This window comes from Heterocephalus glaber, unplaced genomic scaffold, assembly GCF_053883595.1.
Source record: "Heterocephalus glaber isolate CG9 unplaced genomic scaffold, H.glaber_assembly_v1.0 deba00000942, whole genome shotgun sequence".
Taxonomy (NCBI): domain Eukaryota; kingdom Metazoa; phylum Chordata; class Mammalia; order Rodentia; family Bathyergidae; genus Heterocephalus; species Heterocephalus glaber.
In genome coordinates, this window is record NW_028258174.1 from 4,745,234 (window position 1) to 4,770,703 (window position 25,470).

General features: G+C 45.0%; 1 protein-coding gene and 3 pseudogenes across 9 annotated transcripts in view; 3 read left to right on the plus strand and 1 right to left on the minus strand.

The window, feature by feature from the left end:
• Positions 1-21,941, minus strand: part of Ddo (D-aspartate oxidase) — a 33,083-nt gene extending 11,142 nt beyond the window's left edge. Inside the window, exons 1-3 of one of the 9 annotated variants that reach the window (XM_087208675.1) lie at positions 21,763-21,941; positions 3,860-4,035; positions 3,021-3,109 (exon numbers count right to left, since the gene is read on the minus strand). In XM_087208675.1, the coding sequence (XP_087064801.1) occupies positions 3,021-3,109; positions 3,860-4,031 (261 nt within the window). In that variant the 5' untranslated portion in view covers positions 4,032-4,035; positions 21,763-21,941. Of the gene's footprint in view, positions 1-3,020; positions 3,130-3,859; positions 4,036-4,686; positions 5,649-5,728; positions 5,936-21,762 lie in introns of those variants that run through there. The other 8 variants (XM_087208676.1, XM_013068960.2, XM_087208679.1 and 5 more) reach the window with 8 other exon arrangements.
• On the plus strand, positions 12,265-21,794 carry LOC101715251 (forkhead box protein M1 pseudogene; annotated as a pseudogene).
• LOC147828712 (polyhomeotic-like protein 1 pseudogene) lies at positions 21,874-22,888 on the plus strand (annotated as a pseudogene).
• Positions 22,889-22,903: 15 nt separating this feature from the next.
• On the plus strand, positions 22,904-24,983 carry LOC110347336 (polyhomeotic-like protein 1 pseudogene; annotated as a pseudogene).
• Positions 24,984-25,470: the final 487 nt, after the last annotated feature.

Genomic DNA, 25,470 nt, shown 5'->3' on the forward strand with positions numbered 1-25,470 from the left:
AGGGTTGTACAGAGCAGGCCTGTTAGGTCACAGCTTTCTGGGTGTGTATGAGCCTGGAATGATAGTGGTCATTAAGGAGGAGACTATAATAATGTGGCTAATAGATACTACACATATATTTGGCTTTATAAGTATTAGTTTATTTCCATCAATAAGTCCAATTATCACTGCTCTAAAATAGCAAGAACTGGGCTGGGCATTTAGCTCAGTGGTGCCGCCACCTGGCTCACAAGCGCAAGGTCCCAAGTTCAATCCTGGTAACAAACAAACTATATATATATATATATATATATATATATATATAAAATAAAAATAAAATACCAACAACCATAATTTGAGGGCTAATGATGTAGTCATTAAGGTACCAGAATCTATATCTCCAAGTAATTCATTCAAAGCAGACCCAAGAATGTACAAATCATGTTTACTGTGTGGTTCGTGGCTCTTGCATTGGTCCTCTTCCCATCTCATTCTGCACACTCTGGCAACTCCTATACCCTACATGCCAAACACTGGGAGACTATACCTCCAGTTCCCTCTTCTCTTCTCTTCTCTTCTCTTCTCTTCTCTTCTCCTCTCCTCTCCTCTCCTCTCCTCTCCTCTCCTCTCCTCTCCCCTCCCCTCTCCTCTCCTCTCCTCTCCGTCTCCCACTTCCCATCTCTCCTCTCCTCTCCTTCTCTCCCTCTCTCCCTCTCTCCCTCTCTCCCTCTCTCTGTCCTCAGTGTTACTCAACTCAGAAAACGATGCTTATATACTCAGGTGCTAATGCCAGATACTCTAGAATCATCCTTGGTTCTCTCCCCCGTCAGCCCCCACACACCATCAACGATCAAATCCTATCACATCTCCTCTGCAGCATTTCTCAAACCCATCTACTGTCTGTCCCTACTCTCAACACCTCATCTATCTTAATCTGTCACCATCTCTCTTCTCACAGATCCATTCTGTACCCTACAGATGAAATATAATCAGTTACTTTACCGTCAAAACCCTTAGGTGGCTTCCCATTACTGGGCTTTCTTCAGTGCCTCTGACACAGACAGTGGACCAAGACTCAGGTCTATGTTTGTGCTGATCCTTCAACCTGCAATGCTCCCCTGTCAGTCTCCCAAGATGTCTTTGTCCTTTCCCCCCTCCACAATATCACTGCAACATCTTACATTCATCCTGAGCATTCTGATGAAGCATGTTTTTCTGTGTGGAGTCTCATAACTTCCTACAGCAAGTTTTCTCTCTAGACATAAGATTCCATAGCACTCCGTACTCTTCCTTTTGGTTACTCATGCTCTGTCCATTCTCTATATGACCCTAAGCTACACAAGGGCTGGACTGCATGTTTCCCTTAAAAAGTCACTTAACACACATTTATTTAACATCTCCCATACACTAAGTAATATTACCACATTGCTCATTGCTATATCCCTAACACCCAGAAGAATATCTGGTACTGATGATTTCTCAGTAAATGGTTTTCAAGGAATGAATAGATGAATAAGGCTATAGACTTATACCAAAGATGCACAGCACATTTTAAAATCTTAATCTTGAAAGGACATATGAATTTTATACATGTCTGTTTCCAAAAATTATGTAGACCCAATGTTTGTGGATTACATTAGTTCTTACTGATTTTGGACAAAAATAAAGTATTACCATAACTCAAGAAGAACAATTTCCCCATGTGGTTCAACAACTGCTCTAGAATAGTGACAGAGAAGAGTCAATCCACAGCTTGATAGAGAAGTAAAATCGCTGGGTTGGGTAGAGGCTTTGGGGAAACTAGTGACATCAATATAATTTTGATTTTTAGATAGTAAGGGGATGCAAGAGGAAAAGGAAAGAGATTCTTCTGATTAGGTATGTGCATACACAGCAGAGAATGTTGGTGGGAAGCGTCTTCAAAAAAGCAGATGGGCAATATTTTTAAATAGTTTTAGTGAAACAAACATGTTGTGGTTTTGAGAACTTAGTAAAAGGCAAATATCCCTCTGGTCTTCTGAAGGTTGAAGGGCACAATTGTTTGTCACACAGGACCACACAGACAACATGCGTCCTGTGTCATATGACAACACCAAGACAAATTAAAAGTGGTAGAATGCTTAGTGATCTGTTTAAGGAGATATAGGGGTCGAGGAAGGGAAAGGAAAGGGGATGAAAAAGGAATGAAGTTGTGTTATGTCCATTTGCTTCCCACAAGGAATGTAAACACTATGTACTACACATATGTACTAATACACTAAAATGAAAGAGAAGATGTAGAAAGACATTGTCATATTTTAAGTGCTAGTATGTGTTAAAAATGCTGTAACGATTTATTATCAAACTTTCATTTAAGCCAGGTGTGGTGGCACACACCTGCAATCTCAGCATTCGGGAGGCTGAGGTAGGAGGATCACACTGAGTTCAAGGCCAGCCTGGGCTACCTAGTGAGACCTTGTCTCAAAAAACAAAACAAAACAGACAAACAAAAAAACCTTTCATTTAATTATGCATGTTTCCTACAATCAAGTTAAAAATCCAACAGGTGTGTGCTAACCATTTCAAAAATACCTTTTTTCTCCAAATGACATTTAAAAGACAAATTTAATGACCTCCAAAAGGTACTTCTTGGGAATATCTCGTTCTTCAGGGACAGCAAATGAAGAAGACATCCATCTCATCTAGGTCTCTGCCTCCATTCTAGCATCATCCCTGTTTGTCTTTCATTAGCCACACCCTCCCCACATGGCCCAAACTCAATGTTTACCTGCTCTGTGGGGTGCTTTGGTTTGAGTTTTTTGCCATACATGTATATTCAAATCACTATACAGTCCCTGAGGAAATGCAAAAAAGTATTTGTGATGAGAAACTGACATGGTCATTTATTGCTTAAAAATCTAATACTATAACTTGTCCCTTTCTAACTCCTCCCAATTTAATTTAGCACTCTGTTCAGAGCAAATACTCAATAAATAGTTTCTGTTGGACTCTAAATCCACCCAGATTCTTCTAAATTCTAAACCCCAGATTCCCTCTCTTACCCAGATACCAGGTGAACACCAGCATCTACAGCTTCCGCGGAGCTGGCAATTGAGGACAGGTGATCGAAGGTCTCTTTGAACCACCGCTTCTGCATGTAAATGGGTGTATCTGTAGTCAGGGAGAAAGACAATGCGGGACAGTAGTCCACTAGCAGAACTGCACTTTGCCAATTTATGATTTCAATCAGAATAGGGCAAAAGAATCTTCAACTGATTGGTGACACTAGGATTATAGGCACCATGCCCAGCTTGACTGATTATTTGTATACACCTTTAAAGTTAATAGAATTTTTATAAGTAGCTTCTGTCTTGATGTTCTTTATTGCCATCAGTGGAAAGTCAGAGCCATCAGTCCATGCATTCACTGAATACTTCTGCTGCCCAAACTCAGGGAATCCTGTGGAACTGCACATCCTGGCCTCTTCTGACAGGCAGGAGCATGTGACTGGCTTTCTCAATGAGCTGTCACCAAAAGACTTCAAAATCACTTTCTAGCCAGAGTGTTTAACCACAGAGGTGAGACCTTTGGGAGCCCCCCTTGCTCCCATGTACAAGTACTGAGGACAGTCAGAGTACTGGCTGTGCCATTGGCCTTGGTCCTGGCTGACGAATGGACACTTGCCAAGGCTCCATGGACGTGTGATGTGAGCAAGAAGAAACCTTTGCTTTTGATCCTGCTGCAGCTTGGAAGCTGTTTTTGTACTGTGGCCTCACTGAGCCTTTCCCAACAGGTCCATCCACAGCATGTCAAAGCTGCACAGTACACTCACATGCCTGCCTTCTGTGTGGACAGACTTCCACCTATCTGTCAGACCGAGGAGCTGAAATCCCTCTCTCACCTGGATACTCATGAGGAATAAGGATCCCAGCGGCCACATCACTGGTGGTATCAGGAGTAAACTTGTCTGAGATGATGGTGATGGAACATCGAGGGACCAGCTGGGAAATGCACACAGCAGTGGAGAGCCCTATCACGCCTGCTCCAACAACAGCAATCCGCACTGTGTCCATGGGCCTGCAAGGAGAGAAATGGGGCTCATTGTAGGGATGACTCTGTTCAGGCATCTGGCTCTGACTATTCTTCCCTAGGTTGGCAGCCTCTTGCAATAAGTCCAACTGGTGTTCCTTGTGAACTACCCTACAGCAAATGCTCCTTTAAATGCTCTTTCCCCTAAATAATGAGGTTTCTATGGGTGTGTAGGTATTTGCACAAATAGCCTGGACTTGCCTATAGCACACACCAGTAAGTCAGTCTGCATTTAGGGGGAGAATTCTACTCCTTCTACCCTTTCCTGAGCCTTATTCCCCGGGAGCACATGCTGGGGAAGGTCAGAGAAAGAGGTAAGTAAGGCAGGGAAAATGGCAGAACTACAGCCTCTGTCCCCAGAACCCACTGTGGAGCAGTCATGACAGGGGATGGCCCTGAGCAATTTGGAACTTAACTCGTGGCCTTTCTGTACTTGTTTTGAAAGATCCTTCATCATCTTGTCTCCTCTCCCACTTTCCCTGCCTCTGTCACTGTCTCCTTCCTGTACTCCAGCTCAGTCTTAACCCGCCTCCATCAGACAGCCTTGTCCCGACCCCGTTAGGAGCTGGTTCTGTAACCTACAGAATAACCTTTGCCTCTAGTGCCTCATCTGTAAGAAATCAAATAAACTTTTATTACCTCCCTTGGGTATTGGATTAGAGACGCCCGCGAACTGCCTGCTAAGGGGCACCCCGTAGTCCAGGCTGTGCATCAGGAGCTGGCACTGCATGTAGAAGCCAGAGAGTGGCTGAGGCTTCAGTGCCCTCCCAGCCCTTACCCTGGGCAGTGGGAAGCCACACTCCACGCTATCCTATCCACCCCCTTGGCTACCATGTTCATCTTTCCATGTCCACTCCTGCTCTCTGACTAGCTCTCCCTGTCTGATTCAGGTTCAAACTCTAGAAAGAAAAAATACAGTTGCTCCAGTTAGTCATTGCCACCCTTTTGAGCAAAGTTCTAGCCCCAGGCCAGCTGATTGGACTAATTCAGCCTGCATATCTGCTGTCCTTGGCATAATCACCCTTCTGCATGCAAGAGCAATGGTCAGGAAGAGGGATCACATAGTATAAGCCATGGCACCACACACAGAGCTGCACGTTTACTTAGGAGGGGCTATGGGCAAGGCAAACGGGGTGGAGTCTGGCTATCAGTGGTTTTTACCATCTGTTCTGGCTCTGAAAGCCTGTCATGCTATGCACCTTTAAAGCCTAGCAAGGAGGTTTAAAGTGTGTTATTTTTAATCCTCAAGCAGCATATGCATTTCTGAGATGATTAATTTGGGCAGGCTAGCTGAGCAAGAGCGGGACTACAGACAGAGGGAAAAAGAGAGAAAGGTTCAGTGCCATCCAGTGGGGAAGACATGGGGAGCATGGCTCTGTACACGTTGCCTGGAGGCAGAAGGCAGACAGCCAGCCCTTGCTAGCTTCACTATTTCACATAAACTTCCCCTGCCTGGGCACATTCTCAAAGTACAGTAGCTCTGATAAATTACCTTGGGAGGGAAAGTAATCTGCAGCTGAGAGTAACCAGCTGCCAGAGGGGAGAGGATTGAGCTAGCAAGATAGTGTATGCCCTGGCACAATGAAATGACCTTTTTCTCCTTATCTCACTAAAACACACCCCCAATTTCCAGAGTGTAGACAGAATGAGTCCTGCACCCAAAGCAGAAGAATTTGAGTACCTGTCTCCGGAAAAGCAGCTTCAGAACACACCGAAGGCTCTGGCACCAAAACTTGTTTTCCAATGCCCAGTTGGTTGAGTGCCCTGAGAGACAGAGGGAAAGCAAAACCGCTTCCCATTGGGGAGTTTATTAAGGACATTCCTTCTAATCTTACTCTCCATTGGCCCATGAACTGTGTCTCTGTCACTGATTCCCCAGGATAAAGGAACAGGTGACCTTATTTTTGAAGCTCCCTGGAGCTATGTCTCTGCCAAGGCCCTGGGAGCTAGGTTGCCCTTGGCAGCCCTCGCTTGTCTGGCTCACAAGCCCTGCATCTCTCTTCCAGCCTGGGATTTCTCTAGCTGATTAACATATGTACTAAATAATGAGTGGTTTTTCCAACATCCAGCAAGTTCCAGCCAGAAGCAAATGTCCCTTATCTCTGGACCACCCAGCATTACCTGCCATCCCCACGGGTGCCTGGTACTGCTGGCCAGCTGTAGAGGGTGGGGCAGACAGTGGAGTGAGGGCCTGATAATCAACATAATGTTGATTACTAAGATGAGGGCCTGATCGCAGCTGAACAACTTATTCAGGAGATAAATTAAAATAGAAATGATGTGTCAAGACAATAAATAGGGGTCCAAGATCTCCTCAGTGGCATATCTTGGCACATCACTGCCACCTGTAGTGTAGCAGACACGTCTGCCCAGTATTACCAAGCTATAGGTGGCACAAGCTTCTGGCCCCTCCATAATTCAGCTGTGTTACATTAGAAGTAGCAGGGCCTTCCTGAGTTCACCTCCGACCAAGGTCAACTGATTCCCACTAAATTCTTCCCCTCTGAATTAACCATTTGCTCTCTTCTGCATAAGATATACTAGTGCCCTCATTCTACAGTCCTGCTTATGATAACTGCTACCAGCAGGTGTTCAAAGGCCTGCCCAGCTCCCTCCTTCCCACACTTGTAATGAATAAACACTGGATGTCCTTGGTGTCTTTTGTCTTTGCTGCCCAGAGCAGTTTAGATCAGCCCAAGATCCAGCTTCTCTCAAGTCTCTGCCTCTGTGTCTCTCGTTCTCTTTTTCCTATCTCACAGATATCATACTGTCTCATAGGAAACTGAGACCCACAGCTGGGATTTTTGATAACATCTCTTATATTGTAGAATGGGGAAAAGAATAACAGGACATACTTCCTCGCATTAACCTTTGTGCTAGCAAAAGTCTAAATACCCTATGTTAGTTAAAATACTATGATCACTATTTGAGACATCAAATTGTCTCCCTGGAAATCAGTATCCTGTCCATCCTGAGCTTAAGATTCACATTAAAGTGCACAGTGCCCAGCCCATACTAGACACTCAGCAAATACTGGTTACCTTCTTAAATATTTGGCTTCTATCTTAAATTATCTCCTGATGCTCAGTCTGAGTATCAAACTCTAACTCTCAAGCTGGTAACCAAAGCTTGCACTTTGGTATCAGGAGTCCTATTGGTCTAACCTTAAGAGTTACCTAACTTCTGAGTTTGTTTCCTCATCTGGAAGAGGGGTATATTAAATGATGTAGATATGTTATTTAATCTTCACATTCCCATAAGGGACATTTGGTTGTGACCCTGAATTTTCAAATAAGAAGTCAGAGGTTGGTTTCTTTAAGTAAGAGGTCTTAAAATCAGGCTTTTTTATTCACAGGTCTAAACTGCTTATCAAGGTCAAGTTAGTTCAAGGACCTCAAGTAGAAGGATTGAGTAACAAGGTTGTCTGCCTGAAGTTGACCTACTTGTATGTGGTTTGTCCTCCAAGCTTTCCAATGCTGCAGTAAAGTACTTCTTGAAATATTTACAATCAAAAATAGATCTGATGTGTTATGACTAGGTTCCAACTATTACAGATATAGAACATTACTATTTTCTAAGAATAAAATCAAAAGGCTGCACATATTAAAAATCCTCAGGCAATGGAGTATGTTTGGCTTCCTGCATGATGAATATTTGTAAATTGTTGCAATGAAAAGCATAATTATTCTACTACTAAAGAAAGTGGTTTTTTTCTTCATAATCTATGTATGTTTCAGTAGGAAGCACAGGAGTCAGGGAGCAATGATGCATACCTCTGATTCCCTGATGAAGAAAAGCAGTTACTCTAGGCAGGAGTGAAAACAGCCTAGCAGGACTACAATACAGTTTGGAGGGTAGGAGAGGGGAGCCAGTTCACGCCTTGATCACGGTACCCCATCCCCCATCTCAGACCTGGCACCAGGCTATCTGGGGAAAGAGCCAGGCTGAGGAAGGGAGCAAGGTGGCCCCTCAGAGGCAGTCTGGGTTATTAAATAAACCCATAGCCAAGCTATCCTCCCCACTGGGTACGGCAAATAGACAACGCCAGTCCAAGCCCTCAAAGAAACTGAAAAGAGAACAGGGTAAAATTTCTTAGTCATGCACCAGCACTCTTGTCACCAGAGCTGGCAGGTGGAAGACACCAGGGAGAGAGATGGTCCCCCCAACACAGGCAATTTTAATAATAATAACAATAATAAGCCATCTAGTTCTCCCATATACAAAGGAAATGTGGCACATGGAACATTTAGCACTCTACCCACAATTCTCAGTGGCCTCCCACCGAGGAAGAGAACACCCAGGAATGCCTAGCAGAGAAGAAGAAAGAGAACCTCAGTGCTGCAACAAAATCAGAAAACAAGCCTAGGTGTGACTCCTGGGAGCCAGGAGAGAGACATGGCAACCTCTTGTGGTTTCTGTGGCCAGAGCTGACCCAGGTAATAGTTGATTAGAACCATAGGATAGTGGTCTTTAGGCCATAAAATAGGCAAGAAAAACCAGTAAAGGGAAGACATGGAGAAGTCCATGATATTTAACCTCCAAATCAATCAAGACAATCAGATCCATAGAGATCCACAAGGGGACACGCCCAGAGCTCAAACTAGGACACAAGTTAGGAGGGAGGGGCTAATCTCGACAAATAATTGTCTCTACAGGAGGAAATCATGTGGCTAGTGGAAATCAGGCAGTGACACTGGTGAAGGGGGAGCTGTGTGGAAAAACTGGGTTACTGCTGTAGCAACTGTGCAAAAGTTTTTATTCTTGTTTCTATAATTATTTGGGCAATTGTAGTTATTGTAACCTTGCTAATTTGTTGGATTTGGGCTATTCTGGTTGGTTTTTGTTGTTGTTTCTATTCTTTTTTCTTTTTCTTCTTATTCTCTGTTTTCTTTTTTTTAACTCTTCTTTCCTTTGTTTCTCCTTTATTGGTATTGGAAGATTTCAATGCTTTAAGTTTCAAGGGATTCCCATTCGACCTGCTCCCTCTTTTAGTGTGTCTTCCTTCCTCTTCTTTAACCCTTTCTCCTCTTTATTCTTAGTCCTTCCCTACCACTCACTAGCTCATCTTCTTACCTCCTCCCAACTCCTATCAATCGAATGGCATAAACTTATAAAAGAGACTGTAGAAGTACATTAGAGAATAAGAATTAACCAGTGCTATGAATTAAACAGTACCATTTAAGGGCATATCAGAGGAATCTTTAACAAAATTGGACTTAGGGGAGCCAAACAAAACTACCAACAAACTATTAACAGGTACCAGCAATCTCACATTCTCCTTCAACCTCTATAAATGTATTGCCACCTATCTGCATACATCCTCTTGACTACACAAATACTCTTCCAAGCTACCCTCCTACACCTAATTTTTACTCCAGCTATAAAATAACTCCAACAGAGTCCAATTTCCTATCTATTTTTAATCTATTGATATATCTTTTATCTTCCTCTCTTCCCATTGACATACCTCCTTCCCTTTATTCTTCCTCCCTACATCCCCATACCTCACACATCCCAGCACAAGATACTCTGTAAAGGGTATTAACAAGAGGGTAAAATTATCAAAACAAGTTTACATGTTTATGATTGATGTATGCTCAGTTCTGTTGTCATTGTTATAATCAACAGAAATTCTGTCCTTATAGCACAGTAACAGAGTCCAACCTAATTAAATTGAAAGCTGGTAGGGATGAACACTATCCCTAGGCAAATAAAGCCACAGACACATCACTGAAAACCAGATTTTAACTAAAGATATCTTCATAACAACAAACTCTCCTCATTCTACTCATTCTATTTGACCTCAACCCTCAGCACCAAAAAAGAGGATATGAAAAAACAAGGCAAATAAAAAGCTCCCAAAGTCTTCTATCTCTCCCAAAGCAGATCCAAGGGGCACTGATGGAGTGCAAAGCAAACCTGAGATAGCCACACATCACAAAATAATTTAAAAAGAGCTGAAGAAATTTGGTGAGTTCACAGAGGACATGAGACAAAAGGTGATGGAACTAACATACAAATTGGCCAATGTAGAATGGGAGAAACAAATAAAAATTGAAAGAGCTGGCTGAAATGGTGCAAGACATGAATGACAAATTCACCAAGAAATAGATTCCACAAAAATATGTTAGATAGGAACTCCAAAGATAAAAAATTGTATAGAATTCATAAATTGTCAAAATGACCAATGTGAAGATAAGGTTTCTGGGGTTGAGGACAGAATGGAAAAATCACAATAAATTACTCAAGAAGACTTTAAAAATGATAAGAGAACAAAAATTCATTTGACAGTTACTAGATGATGCTGAGAAAACTAACCTAAGGCTAATCGGAATTAGAGAAAAATTAGAAGACAACACATATGGAATAAATAAAATCTATTTACAGAAATCATAACCAGCTTTCCAAGTATGAGGAAAGATTCAAACATATAATTAAGTGAGGCTTATAGAACAACCGTTAATTACAGTGGGCGCATCTGTCCAAATTGGACTATGACGCATCATAGTCTAAATTCCAGTTGTCCAACAAAAAACAGAATCTTAAAAGCTGTCAGAGTAAAGAAAAAAAATCATGTATAAAGACAAACTATCAGAATTACAGCAGACTTTTCAACACAAACTTTAAAGGCCAGGAGAGTTGGAGTGAAATGTTTCAAGCCCTAAAAGCAAACAACTTCCAACTCAAGCTAATATATCCTGTAAAACTATCTTTCAAAAGTAGTGGAGAAATAATAACATTCCACAACAAAGAACATCTTAAGAGATACATGAACACCAAACCAGCACTCAAAAAATTACTCAACATATCCTAGACAAAACAAAGCCAACACAGCTAAAAAATCAGGTGTAATGAATACACCAAGTAAGGCAAGTACTTTAAAAATAAATAAAATTAAGTCTTCAGTGGAAAAAGAATGCAATGATAGGAATAAATCAATAACTTTCAGTAATAACCCTCAATGACCTCAACTCTCGAATAAAAAGACATGGATTGGCAGGCTGGATCACACAACAGAATACAACAGTCTATTGCATTCAACAAACTCATCCAATCCAAAAATAAATCCATGGGGTGAAAATCAAAGGTTGGAGAACAATATTCCATGAACCATGACACCTAAAGCAAGCAAAAGTAGCAATCTCATCCTCAGATGAAGTAAACTTCAAGCTAAAACTAATCAGAAGAAGCAAAAAAGATCATTACATATTAGTTAAGGAAACTATTAACAGGAAGAGATAACAATTGTAAACATATATGCACCAAATAATTGTGCACCTAACTTCATAGAGAAAACACTGCTGGACATAAACACCAACACAATCATAGTCGGTGACTTCAATACCCCACTTTCACAAGAAGAAAGACCATCTAAACAAAAAGTTGATTTAAAAAATCAGAGCTGAACTACATCTTAGATTGAATAGATATCTACAAACTGTTCTAGCCTAATATAACAGAATACACATTCTTCTCAATGGCATACACAGAACTTTCTCCAAAATAGATCACATACATGTCCACAAAGCCTCCTCAAATAAACACGAAAGAATTGAAATCACCCTTTGTGTGATATCAGATCATTGTGCACTGAAACTAGATGTCAATCACAAAAGAGACTACAGAAAATTTATAAACCACTGGAAACTTACTAACACACTCCTGAACACTCAATAGGCCACAGAAAGAAATCAAAGAAATAAATAAACAATTCCCGAAATCAAACAACAATGCCAGTAAAATGTACCAGATTTTTATGGGACACAAAAGGAAAGTTTATTGCAGTTAGTGCTCACATTAGAAAAACAGAGCTAGCTCAAATAAATAACCTAATGATGATTCCAAAACAAGACAAGATCCCATCTAAAAAAGAACACACTACAGGCCAATTTCCTTAATGCATATAGGTGCAAAAATCCTCAATAAGATATTGGCAAACAGAATGCAACAAATCATCAAAAAGATCATACATTGTGACCAAGTAGGTTCAAGTACGTTCAACGGATGCAAATCAATAAATGTAATGTACCATAGAAACAAGGGCAAAAATCACGTGATCATATCAATAGATGCAGAAAAAGCTTTTGATAAAATTAAAAAACCAAACCGAAAGCTCCGGTATGGATGCACCCAGCCCTCCTGGGCCCACTCCCCGCCGGGCACCCGGGCACCCGGGCTCCCATCCCACCCGCTCTCCGGGGCCAAGAGCACTGTGTTGGGCCCTGGGCGGCGTCACTGCAGTCTGAGGGTCCATACTTGTGATTCTCAGTGGAGAGTGAAAGCACAGACTCAGAATGAAAACCAGCCCTCATCGGCCACTGATTCTCAAAAGAAGGAGGCTGCCCCTTCCTGTTCAAAATGCTCCAGTTGAAACATCTGAAGAGGATTCTAAGAAACCCCTTGCCCAGAAGGAGCCTAGTCAAGCCCCAGCCTCCAAGGAGGTGGCAGAATCCAGCTCTTGCAAGTTTCCAGTTGGGATCAAGATTATTAATCACCCTACCATGCCCAACACACAAGTGGTGGCCATCCCTAACAATGCTGATATCCAGAGCATCATCACAGTACTGACTGCCAAAGGAAAAGAGAATGGCAGCAGTGGGCCTAACAAATTCATCCTCATCAGCTGTGGGGGAGCCCCAGCTTTCTCTCCAGGACCACAGCCACAAGCCCAAAACAGTAATGATTCCAAGAGTACAGAATTGCTCACTGAGAAGTTGGGACCAAAGCCTGCAGCTAAGGATGTGAATGTTCCTAGGCCACCTGGAGCTCCTCCAGGGCACTGGCGGGAGAGCTATGCTGGAGGTGAAGCAGCAGGCTGCATTCTGGACAGCAGCCTGAGTAACATTCAGTGGCTTGGGAAGATGAGTTCTGACGGACTGAGCTCCTGCAGCATCAAGCAGGAAGTGGAGGAGAAGGAGAACTGTTACCTGGAGGAGAGTCAGGTCAAGACCCCTCAGGTGGAGGAACCCTTGGGAGCATCAACAGCCTGGCAGGACTCTGTGTCTGAGAGGCCACCCTACTCTTACATGGCCATGATACAGTTCGCCATCAACAGCACCAAGAAGAAGCGCATGACCTTGAAGGACATCTACACTTGGATCGAGGATCACTTACCCTATTTTAAGCACATTGCCAAGCCAGGCTGGAAGAATTCCATTCACCACAACCTTTCCCTCCACGACATGTTTGTTCGGGAGACATCTCCCAATGGCAAGGTCTCCTTTTGGACCATTCACCCCAGTGCAAATAGATTCCTGACTTTGGATCAGGTGTTTAAGCAGCAGCAGAAGCGACCTAATGCTGAGCTCCACCGGAATGCAGCCATCAAAACTGAACTCCCACTGGGCGCACGGCGGAAGATGAAGCCACTGCTGCCAAGGGTCAACTCGTACCTGGTGCCCATCCAGTTCCCAGTGAACCAGTCCCTGGTGTTGCAGCCCACAGTGAAGGTGCCGTTGCCCCTGGCGGCTTCTCTCATGAGCTCAGAGCTAGCCTGTCACAGCAAGCGAGTCCGCATCGCCCCCAAGGTGCTGCTGGGTGACGAAGGCATAGCCCCACTACCTGCTGCTGGCCCAGTGAAGGAAGAGAGATCTCTGCTTGGAGCAGGGCTGTTACCTTTTCTTCCAGTTCAGTCTATCAAAGAGGAAGAACCCGAGCCCGGACACCCTAACGAGGTCCCCAGTCGTGCGGAACACACACCTAATCAGCCCGCTGCAGACAGGCAGGTCTGTGCACGCCCTACCGAGGTCCTGAGTTGCCCGGAAGATGCCGACTCACCTCGCTGCAGACAAGCAGGTCTGCCCACACCCTACCGAGGTCCCCAGTCACACGGAACACAGGCCAAATCAGCCCACTGCAGACAGGCAGGTCTGTGCACGCCCTACCGAGGTCCTGAGTCGCGCAGAAGACACCGAATCACCCCGCTGCAGACAGGCAGCCACCTGATTCCACACTACAAAGACGCAGAGGACACCAGACCACCAGACCAAGGTACTGAGTCCCACTGTTCCCAGTCCAGAGGTAGGGGCTTCTGAGCCGTTGTCCCACTGCTCCAGGTCCAGAGGAAGGGGCTTCTCAGTCACCATCCCTCACGCTGCTCCCAGCCCAGAGGAAAGGGCTTTTGGGCCACCTTCTGTCCTGCTGCTCCTGGCCCAGAGGAAGGGGCTTCCGGGCCACCATCCCTCCCACCACTCCCAGCCCAGAGGGAGGGGCTTCTGAGCCACCATCCCACTGCTCCTGGTCCAGAGGAAGGGGTTTCCTGGCCACCATCCCTCCTGCTGCTCCCAGACCACAGGAAAGGGCTTTTGGGTCACCATCCCTACCGCTGCTCCCGGCCCCTGTCCCATCTCTCCCCTCTCTCCCAGCTCAGAGGAGGTAATCTGTGCAGGTGCTAACAGCCCCCTGCCCCAGTCGAAATGAGAAAACACATAAATAAGTCTCAAAACCAGACTTCCAGATCACCTACAGCAACCCCAAAGGGAAATGAGATGGAACACTCTGATACTCAACCGCCTGGACCCACTGAACTGGCAACAAAAGAGGATCTGGAAAAAATGAAATCAGAAATAATTTCTCAGATAACAGCAGAGATTGGGCTCAGAGTGCAAGACATGATTAATAAATCTAGAGAGGAGCTGAGGAACATGATGGAATCCCAACATAGGAAACAAATGGAATCCATAAAACAAAAGCAAAAAGACTTCCAGGAGATTAAAAACTCCATTGAAAGTTTATGCACCAGAATGAGCCAGTGTGAGGACAGACTTTCAGATGTAGAAGATAAGATTGAAATTAGTGACCAGGAAAAGAAAAATTTCTTTAAAATAGTAAGGGACCATGAGAAATCAATCCAGCAGCTGCTAGACAATGCAAAGAAGAATAACATAAGACTGATCTGACTCAAGGAAGAAACAGAAGAGAGTGCACATGACATAAAAAAACTGTTCACAGAAGTGATGGCAGAAAACTTCCCAAGGAGGGGGAAAGAACTTGATATACAGATAAGTGAGGCATATAGGACTCCAACTAGCTGTGATCAAAAAAAATCTACAGATACACATATACTAGTTAAGATTCCAGAAACCCAACAGAACAACAAAATTCTAAAAGCAGTTAGAGAAGAAACAAATCTCATGCAAAGGAAAGCCTGTAAGACCGAGGGCCTTACCAAACGCTCCGAGGAGCTGACTATAGTGAAGCACACCCAGGAATCCCAGTGGTGCCTTCAGAATGTAAGACTGAGAGCCTTACCAAATGCTCCGAGGAGCTGACTAGTGAAGCACACCCAGGAATCCCAGCGGTGCCTTCAGAATGTAAGACCAAGAGCCTTACCAAACGCTCCAAGGAGCTGACTACAGCGAAGAACACCCGGGAAGGAACACACCGGCCAAGTTGGGAAACAGACCTTTATTAGTCTGGCCAGACGGCACTCCCGAAGCAAAATAGCTTAGAGAGGCAACTGGCTCAGAATCCGAGGCTGTTTTTATAGGGGATTGAGGGGGAAGTTAACATATTAAAGAAAAGGGGACAAAGGTTAGTGGTCGACTGTCACATATTGATGGTTAGCAGACATCTGCAGCTTGTTCTAACAATTGTGGTGCCTGGAATATCAGTTCCGGATAAACAAAGAGTTGAGCAGTTTACTCTGGGACTCTAGGTCTGTTACAGATCCCTATCTAGCATCCCTAGACTATCTGGGACTCTAGGTCTGTTACAGATCCCTATCTAGCATCCCTAGACTAACAAACATCTCCATCCATTAACTCACATTTTAATCACAATGGGGCTGGAGAAAAAGGAGCAAAGTTTATGCAGTCCCACAAGCCCATCAGAATCATGGCAGACTTCTCAAGGCAAACACATGAGGCAAGAAGAGCACGGATTGACATATTGCAAGCCCTAAAGTAAAACAGCCTCCAACCCAGATTGATGTACCCTGCAAAACTATCTTTCAAAATTGATGAAAAAATAAGATACTTTCCTGACAAAGAGCACTTTAAGAATTTCATGAATACCAAACCAGCACATGAAAAAATTTTAGACACTATTCTAGGAAAAGACAATGAGGATCACAACCCCAGGAAACACAGTAGAATGAATCCATTGGGTGTGACAAGAAATTAAACACAAAGGGGGAGAATCTAACAAAAAGAAAAAGTCATGACAATCATAAGTCAATATGAATCAGTTATAACCATCAATTTTAACAGTCTCAATTCACCAATCAAAAGAAATAGACTGGCAGAATGGGTCAAGAAGCAAGATCCAACAATAGGCTGCATACAAGACACAATTCAAAAAGAAACTCATAGACTGAAAGTTAAAGTGTAGAAAACAATACTCCATGCATCAGGAACCTGAAAAACAGCAGGAGTAGCTATCCTCTTTGCAGATCAAGTGGATTTCAAACCAACATTGATTAAGAAAGACAAAGAAGGGCATTACATCCTTGTAAAGGGAACAATCCAAGAGGAAGACATGGAAATCATATATATATATCCCAAACACTAGTGCACCCAACTGTATAAAACAAATACTAATGGACATGAAAAATCAAATAAGCACTAATACAATAGTAATGAGGGACCTCAATACCCCACTGTCACAAATAGATAGATCAACTAGACAAAAAATAAGCAATGAAATACTAGAACTCAAACTCTTGAACAAATGAACTTAATAGATGTTTACAGAGTATTCCACCCCACAAAATCAGAAAAGAATGTGTATGCACCTGGGTCGTTCTCCAAAATAGACCACATACTCACACATAGAACATGTTTAAGTAAGTGCAAAGGAATTGAAGTTATCCCCTGGATATTATCAGACCATTGTGCGATGAAATTGGAGATCAATAGCAAAAGGAACTACAAGAATTTCATAAGCACATGGAAATTGAACAACACACTTCTGAATAACCAATGGATCGCAGAGGAAATTAAAGAAGAAAACAGACAGTTCCTTCAATTAAATGACAATGACAATACAACATATCAGAATCTATGGGATATAATGGAAGAAGTCCTACAAGGGAAATTCATAGCACTGAATACTCATATTAGGAAAACAGAGGGAGCCCAATTAAACAACTTGATGCTGAACCTCAAGTTTCTAGAAAAAGAAGAGCAGGACAACTGCAAAGCTCATACAAAGGAGGAAATTATAAAGATCAGAGCAGAAACCAATGCAACAGAGACTAAGAGAACAATACAAAAAATTAATCAAGCCAAGAGTTGGTTCTTTGAGAAAATAAAGAAAATTGACAAACCCTTGGCCAACCTCTTCAGAAAAAGGAAAGAAAAGGCCCAAATCCATGCAATTAGGAATGAAAAGGGTGAAATTACAACAGACCCAGCAGAAAGCCAGAGGATCATCCATACCTGCTTGAAGAACCTATACACCAATAAGACAGAAAACACAGAAGAAATGGACAGATTTCTAGATACATATGAATTACCAAAGTTGAACGAAGAAGACCTAAAAATTCTAAACAACCCAATATCAATCAATGAAATTGAAAATGTAATTAAAAACTTATCAAGCAAAGCCCAAGTCCTGATGGCTTCACTGCTGAATTCTACAAGACATTTAGAGAGGAACTACTGCCACTATTGTTTAAACTCTTCAATGAAATTGAAAGGGAAGCAATACTCCCAAATTCATCCCTGGAAGCAAGCATCACCTTGATCCCCAAAGCAGAAAAAGACCCAACCAAAAAAGAGAACTATAGGCCAATCTCACTAATGAACACAGATGCAAAAATCCATAATAAGATACTTGCAAATAGAATGCAGAAGATCATCAAGAAGATCATACACCCTGACCAAGTGGGATTCAACCCAGGGATGCAGGGATGGTTCAATATATGCAAATCAATCAATGAAATACACTATATCAATAGAGCCAAGGACAAAAACCATATGATCATCTCAATAGATGCAGAAAAAGCATTTGACAAAATCCACCATGCATTTATGATAAAAACCCTACACAAAATTAGAATACACAGTCTCTACCTCAATCTGATAAAAGCCATCTATGAAAAACCAACAGCCAATATCATAGTAAATGGTCAAAAACTGAAATCCTTCACACTAATGGCAGGAACAAGGCAAGGATGTCCACTATCACCACTCCTGTTCGTTACAGTTTTGGAAACATTAGCCATGGCAATTAGACAAGAGAAACAAATAAAAGGAATAAAGATAGGAAATAAAGAAGTCAAATTGTCATTATTTGCAGATGACATGATTCTCTATATAGAAGATCCCAAGAACTCCACCAAAAGTCTTCTAGACTTCATAACCAAATTCAGTAAAGTAGCTGGATAAAAGGTCAACTCAAAAAATCAATAGCTTTCCTCTACACTAACAACAGACTAACTGAGACAGAAATAGGGCAAACAATTCCTTTCACAATAGCATCCAAAACACTGAAATACCTAGGAATCAACCTAACAAAAGAAATCAAAGACCTCTTCTCTGAAAACTATAGCACTCTGAAAAGAGAGATCGAAGAGGATATCAGAAAATGGAAACACATCCTTTGCTCCATGGTAGAAAGAATCAACATAGTGAAAGTGGCCATAATTCCAAAACTGCTATATATAGATTCAATGCAATCCCAATTGAAATTCCAGCAGGATACTTCACAGACCTTGAGAAAACAATCCAAAAATTCATTTGGAACAAGAAGAGACCCAGAATAGCAAAAGCAACCCTAGGCAACAGAGACATGGCAGGGGTATCACCATCCCCAACTTGAAACTATACTACAAAGCTACTGTGATAAAAACAGCATTGTACTTACAAAGAAACAGACCTGAGGACCAGTGGAACAGATTAGAAGATGCAGAAACAACTCCAGACACACTCAGCCACCTCATCTTTGACAAAGGAGCCAAACACCCTCACTGGAGGAAAGATAGCCTCTTTAATAAATGGTGCTGGAAAAACTGGGTTTCAACTTGCCAAAGATTAAAACTAGACCTATATCTCTTGCCATGAACTAAACTAAAATCAAAATGGATTAAAGATATAAATATTAAAACAGAAACACTGAACCGGCTGGAAGAGAGGTTAGGTAGAACTCTTGAAGACATTGGTGTAGGAAAAGATTTATGAATAAAACTTCAGTTGCCCATGAACTAGCACAAACAGTCAACAAGGGGGACCTCTTCTTATTGAAAATCTTCTGTACAGCAAGAGAAACCACCAACAGTGTGAAGAGTCAGCCCACAATGTAGGAAAAAATTTTCCCTGTTGTTCCTCAGACAAAGGTCTACTATCTAGAATCTATAAAGATCTTTTAAAAATTCGACATCCCAAATTTAAAGACCCAGTCCAAAAATCAGCATCTGAAATGAACAGACATTTCTCAGACAGAGAAATAGAAATATCAAGTAAACATACGAAAAAATGTTCAACATCACTGGTCAATCAAGAGATGCAAATGAAAACCACACTGAGATTCCACCTCACCCCAGAAAGAATGGCTGCTAACAAGAAATCATCCAGTAACAAATGCTGGCAGGGTTGTGGGGAGAAAGGAACCCTTCTTCATTGTTGATGGGAGTGTCGATTGGTGCAACCACTGTGGAAATCAGTATGGAGATACCTCAAAGTACTAGGACTGGAAGTCCCATTTGACCCAGCTATTCCACTGCTGGGGGTCTTCCCCAAAGAATTAAAAGAATCATACCACAATGATATATGGGCACCCATATTCATAGCGACACAATCTGTAATGGCTAAAACTTGGAAGCAGCCCAATTGCCCATCAACTGGAGACTGAATAAAGCAAATGTGGTTTTTTTAATGAAATGGAGTACTACTCAGCCATAAAAAATGAGAAATTAGAGACATTTATAGCTAAGTGGATGCACATTGAGGCCATACTTTTAAGAGAAATAAATAGGACACACATAAATACCGAATAGTTTCTCTGGCGTGAAAAACTGGAAGTGTAAATAGGGACCAAAAGGTATAATAGATAATGTGAAATAGGAAGAAAAGGAGCAAAGGGGAAGGGGAAGTGGGAGGGGTATGGGAAAGGAAAGAAGGGAATGGAATTAATATGAGAAAATGAAAAATGCAAACAAAGTCTTTGTAAATAGGGAGGGGTGGAGGGGTTGAAGGGAGGACAGGGCAAGGGGAAAAAAATAGGAACCAAGAGAGATTATGTAAAGGTGCAAATTTCCAATGATGAATGTCATTATATTGTATACCTAAAATGTACCAATAAAATTTTAAAAAATAAAAGCAAAAAAAGTAAGAAAATAAAAATAAAAGGAGGAACACAAAGTGCTAGCATGAAGGAGGTCCTTCTAGGAAATTCCATCCTTTAAAAAATGGTGAAGAGCTCTCCAAAAACACCTCTTTGTATAGGCCAAATAGTCCAAATTGTTTTTTTCTTTTATTTTTAAACAATCTCTGGCAAATCTTATTAACAAAAAAAATGTGCATGCCTTACTTTTCTCCAGTGTATCTGGCATCCTTCGAATGATTAGTCAACAGCACTAATAACAGCCAGGGTGTATGTTCTGCAGGCTGCGCCCAAGTCAATGATGGGCACAACATGCTGTAATCCTCTATTTCAGATTTCCTCAGGGCTGGGCAGTTGTTTGCCAGAATAACCAATTTTGTTTTCGCTTGTCTGATCATCTTCAGAATCTTACTTTGTGCCCTACTTCCCACTTTTTGTAACAAGTTGGAGCCTAGAGTGGATTGACTCTAGAAGCATTTTTGTCTTCTTTGCAGCCACCTAACCTCTGCCTTAGGAGCAGGATGGCTCCCAACCAAGAGCAGCTCCCAAGATGGCTTGGGAGCAAGAAAAACAAAATACTCAGACCAAAAATATTTCTCAATCTCAGACCCAGCCCAGTGAAGCATCTGCTTTACTTTACTGAGCATTTGCTGCTGGGACGTGGGCAGCACTCTGCTAGGTTACTGAATCCCAAAGAGCAATCTGCACACCACTCATGGGACAAAAGGGGACCCCAACACTAAAACATAACTAGAAGGACACTCATGATTTCACTGATACTTTTGCCTAGGGCAAAGCTATGTTCAAAAAGCCAATCTAATTGATTTAAAATATTGAGTAAACTGCAGCTTGTATAGCACACAAGGTGAAGAAAATGCTTTGCTGGACCAGTTATGGGGATGCAAAATACCCTGCCCTACAAGAGCTCAACAGTCTAACCGGGTAGACAAGGGCACACATGCAAATAATAAAGGCAGACTGCGGTGTGGACAGTGAAAGGGGAACATGATAAATGTCTCACAGACATTCACAGAGGAGAGGTGGGTGCTTGGATTTGGGTGGGCTTCTTGGTAGAAGGACATTTGGAAGGACACTTAAATAATGTGTGGCAATTTGACAGGGGAGGTGAGAAAGCAGAACATCCTCCCCGGAGAGGCTCTATAGGCCGAGACATGGAAAAGGAATGGGGTTGGGGTGACACAGGGAGGAGACAGGAAGGACTGCAACGGAGGGTGAGTGGGAGAGAAGGGGGAGATGTGTGAGGAAACACAGCAGAAGGTGGGCAGGGCGGCAACCTGGAAAGGCCCTGAATGTGGGCGGAATGTGGATTTTATTCTGAAGGTGCTGGGTGGTGGGGCCACTTTTACCCTATCTTGATGGAATCAGGGGATGTAATGTAGGGAGAAGAGGAGAGTCCGGAGGAGATCTGGCGGGAGGTGATGAGGAACTTACCTGGAGACCTGAAAGTGGGCAAGCAGAGTTAATTTTGAAGGAGAATGTGAGGATTTGATGATTAGCGGATTGAGAGAAGAGGAGGGAAAGAACAGGGTAGATAAAAACCTAATGCAGTCCGCGCCCTCCTCGCGCCGGGCAGGAAGTGACAGCCCTGAGCGAGCCCCCGCGGCCTGGCGGAGCCCGCCGGCCGGAGGGCGGGAGGGGCGGGGCGGGGCCATCTGGACCCCCGCCCCGCCCTCAGCGCCCCGCCCCTCGGGAGGGGAGAGGCGCTCTCTGGGCGCCCGCCGCCGCCAAGGCCGCGCACCCCCCGCCACGCCACGCCGGCTCCCGCCCGGACCGGCACGTGAGGCGGACGCCCCCCGCGAGGACGAGGACGCGGGGCCGAGCTGCGCGAAGGTCTTGAGTCGGAGCACCAGCCGGGGCCAGCTCACGGCCCCAGATTGCGCAGATGTCCCTGTAGGAGCGGCAGGCCGTCCAGGCTTTGCAGGTGCTGCAGCGGCAGCCCAATGCGGCTCAGTATTTCCACCAGTTCATGCTCCAGCAGCAGCTCAGCAATGCCCAGTTGCACAGCCTGGCTGCGGTCCAGCAGGCCACAATTGCTGCCAGTCGTCAAGCCAGCTCTCCCAACACCAGCACTGCGCAGCAGCAGCAGCAACAGCAGCAGCAGCAGCAGCAGCAGCAGCAGGTGACCACCACCCAGGCCTCAATCAATCTGGCCACCACCTCAGCCGCCCAGCTCATCAGCCGCTCCCAGAGTGTGAACTCTCCCAGCGCCACCACCTTGACCCAGTCTGTGCTGCTAGGGAACACTACCTCCCCACCGCTCAACCAGTCCCAGGCCCAGATGTATCTGCGGGTGCAGAACTTGGCAGGGAGGAACCAACAAGCCTCTGCTCCAGGAGTCCAGATGCCAGGCTCCTCCCAGAAGGCCATTCCTCCAGGAGCCTCTCCCATTTCTGGCCTTTCCCAAACCTCTAACCAGGCGCTCGCTGTGGCACAGGCTTCTTTGGGGGCCTCCGGCCAGTCCCTCAACCTCAGTCAGGCTGGTGGAAGCAGTGGGAATAGCCTCGCAGGGTCCCTGGGTCCAGGTGGAGGTGGCCAGGCCCCTGGGGGTTTGGGTTAGTTGCCTTCCTCAGCCATGGGCGGAGCAGGCTGTCCCAGGAAGGGCACAGGAGTAGTCCCGCCCCTGCCAGCAGCCCAGACAGTGACTGTGAGACAGGGCAGCCAGACAGAGGTGGAAAGCGCAGCAGCCAAGAAGGCGGATGCGAATGGGAGTGGTCAGAACGTGGGCATGAACCTGACGAGGACGGCCACCCCTGCCCCCAGCCAAACGCTTATTAGCTCAGCCACGTACACACAGATCCAGCCCCACTCGCTGATCCAGCAGCAGCAGCAGATCCATCTCCAGCAGAAGCAGGTGGTGATCCAGCAGCAGATTGCCATCCACCACCAGCAGCAGTTCCAGCACCGTCAGTCCCAGCTACTGCACACAGCCACACACCTCCACTTGGCCCAGCAGCAGCAGCAGCAAGCCACAACCCTCACTGCCCCTCAGCCACCACAGGTCCCCCCTACTCAGCAGGTCCCACCTTCCCAGTCCCAGCAGCAAGCCCAGACCCTTGTGGTTCAACCCATGCTTCAGTCTTCACCGCTGTCTCTTCCACCGGACTCAACCCCCAAGCTGCCCATCCCCATCCAGTCCAAGCCACCCGTAGCACCTATCAAACCTCCTCAGTCAGGGGCTATGAAGATGTCTGCTACCCAGCAGCTGCCTCCCCATATCCCTGTGCAAGTGGTGGGTACCTGGCAGCCAGGTACGGCCCAGGCGCAGGCTCTGGGCTTGGCACAGCTGGCAGCTGCTGCCCCTGCTTCCCAGGGGATGCCAAGTCCAGTGCAGCCGGGCCAGGCCCACCTGGGCTCCTCCTCGCCTTCGTCTCAGGCTCCCGGCACACTGCAAGAATGTCCTCCTGTGTTGGCCCCCGGGATGACCCTTGCTCCTGTGCCGGGGACAGCACATGTGGTAAAGGGTGCGGCCACCACATCTTCACCTGTGGTTGCCCAGGTCCCTGCTGCCTTCTACATGCAGTCTGTACACCTGCCGGCTGAGCCCCAGATGCTGGCTGTGAAACGCAAAGCTGAGTCTGAGGAGGAGAGAGACGAGGTCTCCACCTTGGCTTCAGTGCTTCCTGCCAAGGCGTCTCCAGCTGCAGAGAGCCCAAAGGTCATGGAGGAGAAGAGCAGTTTTGCGGAGAAAGCTGACCCAGGGACCAGTGTGAATGCCAACACCCCCAGCAGTGAGCTCATAGCCCTGGCCCCGGTCCCAGGAGCTCCACCTCCATCACTGGCCATGGTGTCCAGACAGGTGGGAGACTCAAAACCCCCGCAGGCCATTGTGAAGCCTCAGATTCTCACGCACATCATCGAGGGCTTCGTCATCCAGGAAGGAGCAGAACCTTTCCCGGTGGGTTGCTCTCAGTTACTAAAGGAGTCTGAGAAGCCACTACAGACTGGCCTCCCAGCGGGGTTGAGTGAAGTCAGTCAAGTGGCTCCCTGGGAGGGGACAGTCCTGGCGATTTGGATAAGAAGGCAAACCTCCTGAAGTGCGAGTACTGTGGGAAGTACACCCCTGCAGAGCAGTTCCAAGGCTCTAAGAGGTTCTGCTCCATGACTTGTGCTAAGAGGTACAATGTGAGCTGCAGCCACCAGTTCCAGCTCAAGAGGAAAAAAATGAAAGAGTTCCAAGAAGCCAACTATGCTCGAGTTCGTAGGTGTGGACCCCGCCGCAGCTCCTCTGACATCGCCCAAGCCAAGATCCAGGGCAAGCAGCACCAGGCCAAGAGGACTCCAGCTGGGGTTCAGATAATTCCAGCTATGACGAAGCACTGTCCCCTACGTCTCCTGGGCCATTGTCAGGATGAGCTGGGCATGGAGACCGTGACCTGGGGAACACCATTACCGCACCCCCAACACCTGAATTACATGGCATAAACCCTGTGTTCCCGTCCAGTAACCCAAGCCGTTGGAGTGTAGAGGAGGTGTACGAGTTCATTGCTTCTCTCCAAGGCTGCCAAGAGATCGCAGAGGAGTTCCGTTCCCAGGAGATTGATGGACAGGCTCTTTTATTACTTAAAGAAGAACATCTTATGAGTGCCATGAACATCAAACTGGGCCCCGCCCTTAAGATCTGTGCCAAGATAAATGTCCTCAAGGAGACCTAAGGTGGCCCTGTTGGACAAAGTGGCTGAAGGTGGACACTCCCCACTATCCAGGTTACAATCAGGAGCCAGCAGACTTTGCAGGGAGGAAAGCTGTTCCAATTATGTGACCTTCTGGAGGGGGATTACTGAGCAGGAAAGAGAAGTGTAAGAATTGGTTGCTGTTGCTACGTGGTGGCAGCTTTGACATTTTCTCTGGGTTTCATTTTATTTTAAAAAATCTTTATAATTCTCACCATATCCACCTGCCCTAGTGCAATCTTCACAAAGAGGCAGTCTAGAGAACCAGGACAGCCCAGCCTTATCCTGGAGTGGAGCATCTAGCCAGGATCTCAGTTCTGCAGAAGAGGAATGTACTATATGGTAAGGCAAGAAAGTGGGTGGAATGTAGGTTTGCCTCCCCAGGGGCAGAGGTTGGGTTTTTCTAGCTCCTGTGACACAAATAGCAAAATCTGGTACTCACCCTCTCCCCTCGGGATCGTCCCATGGT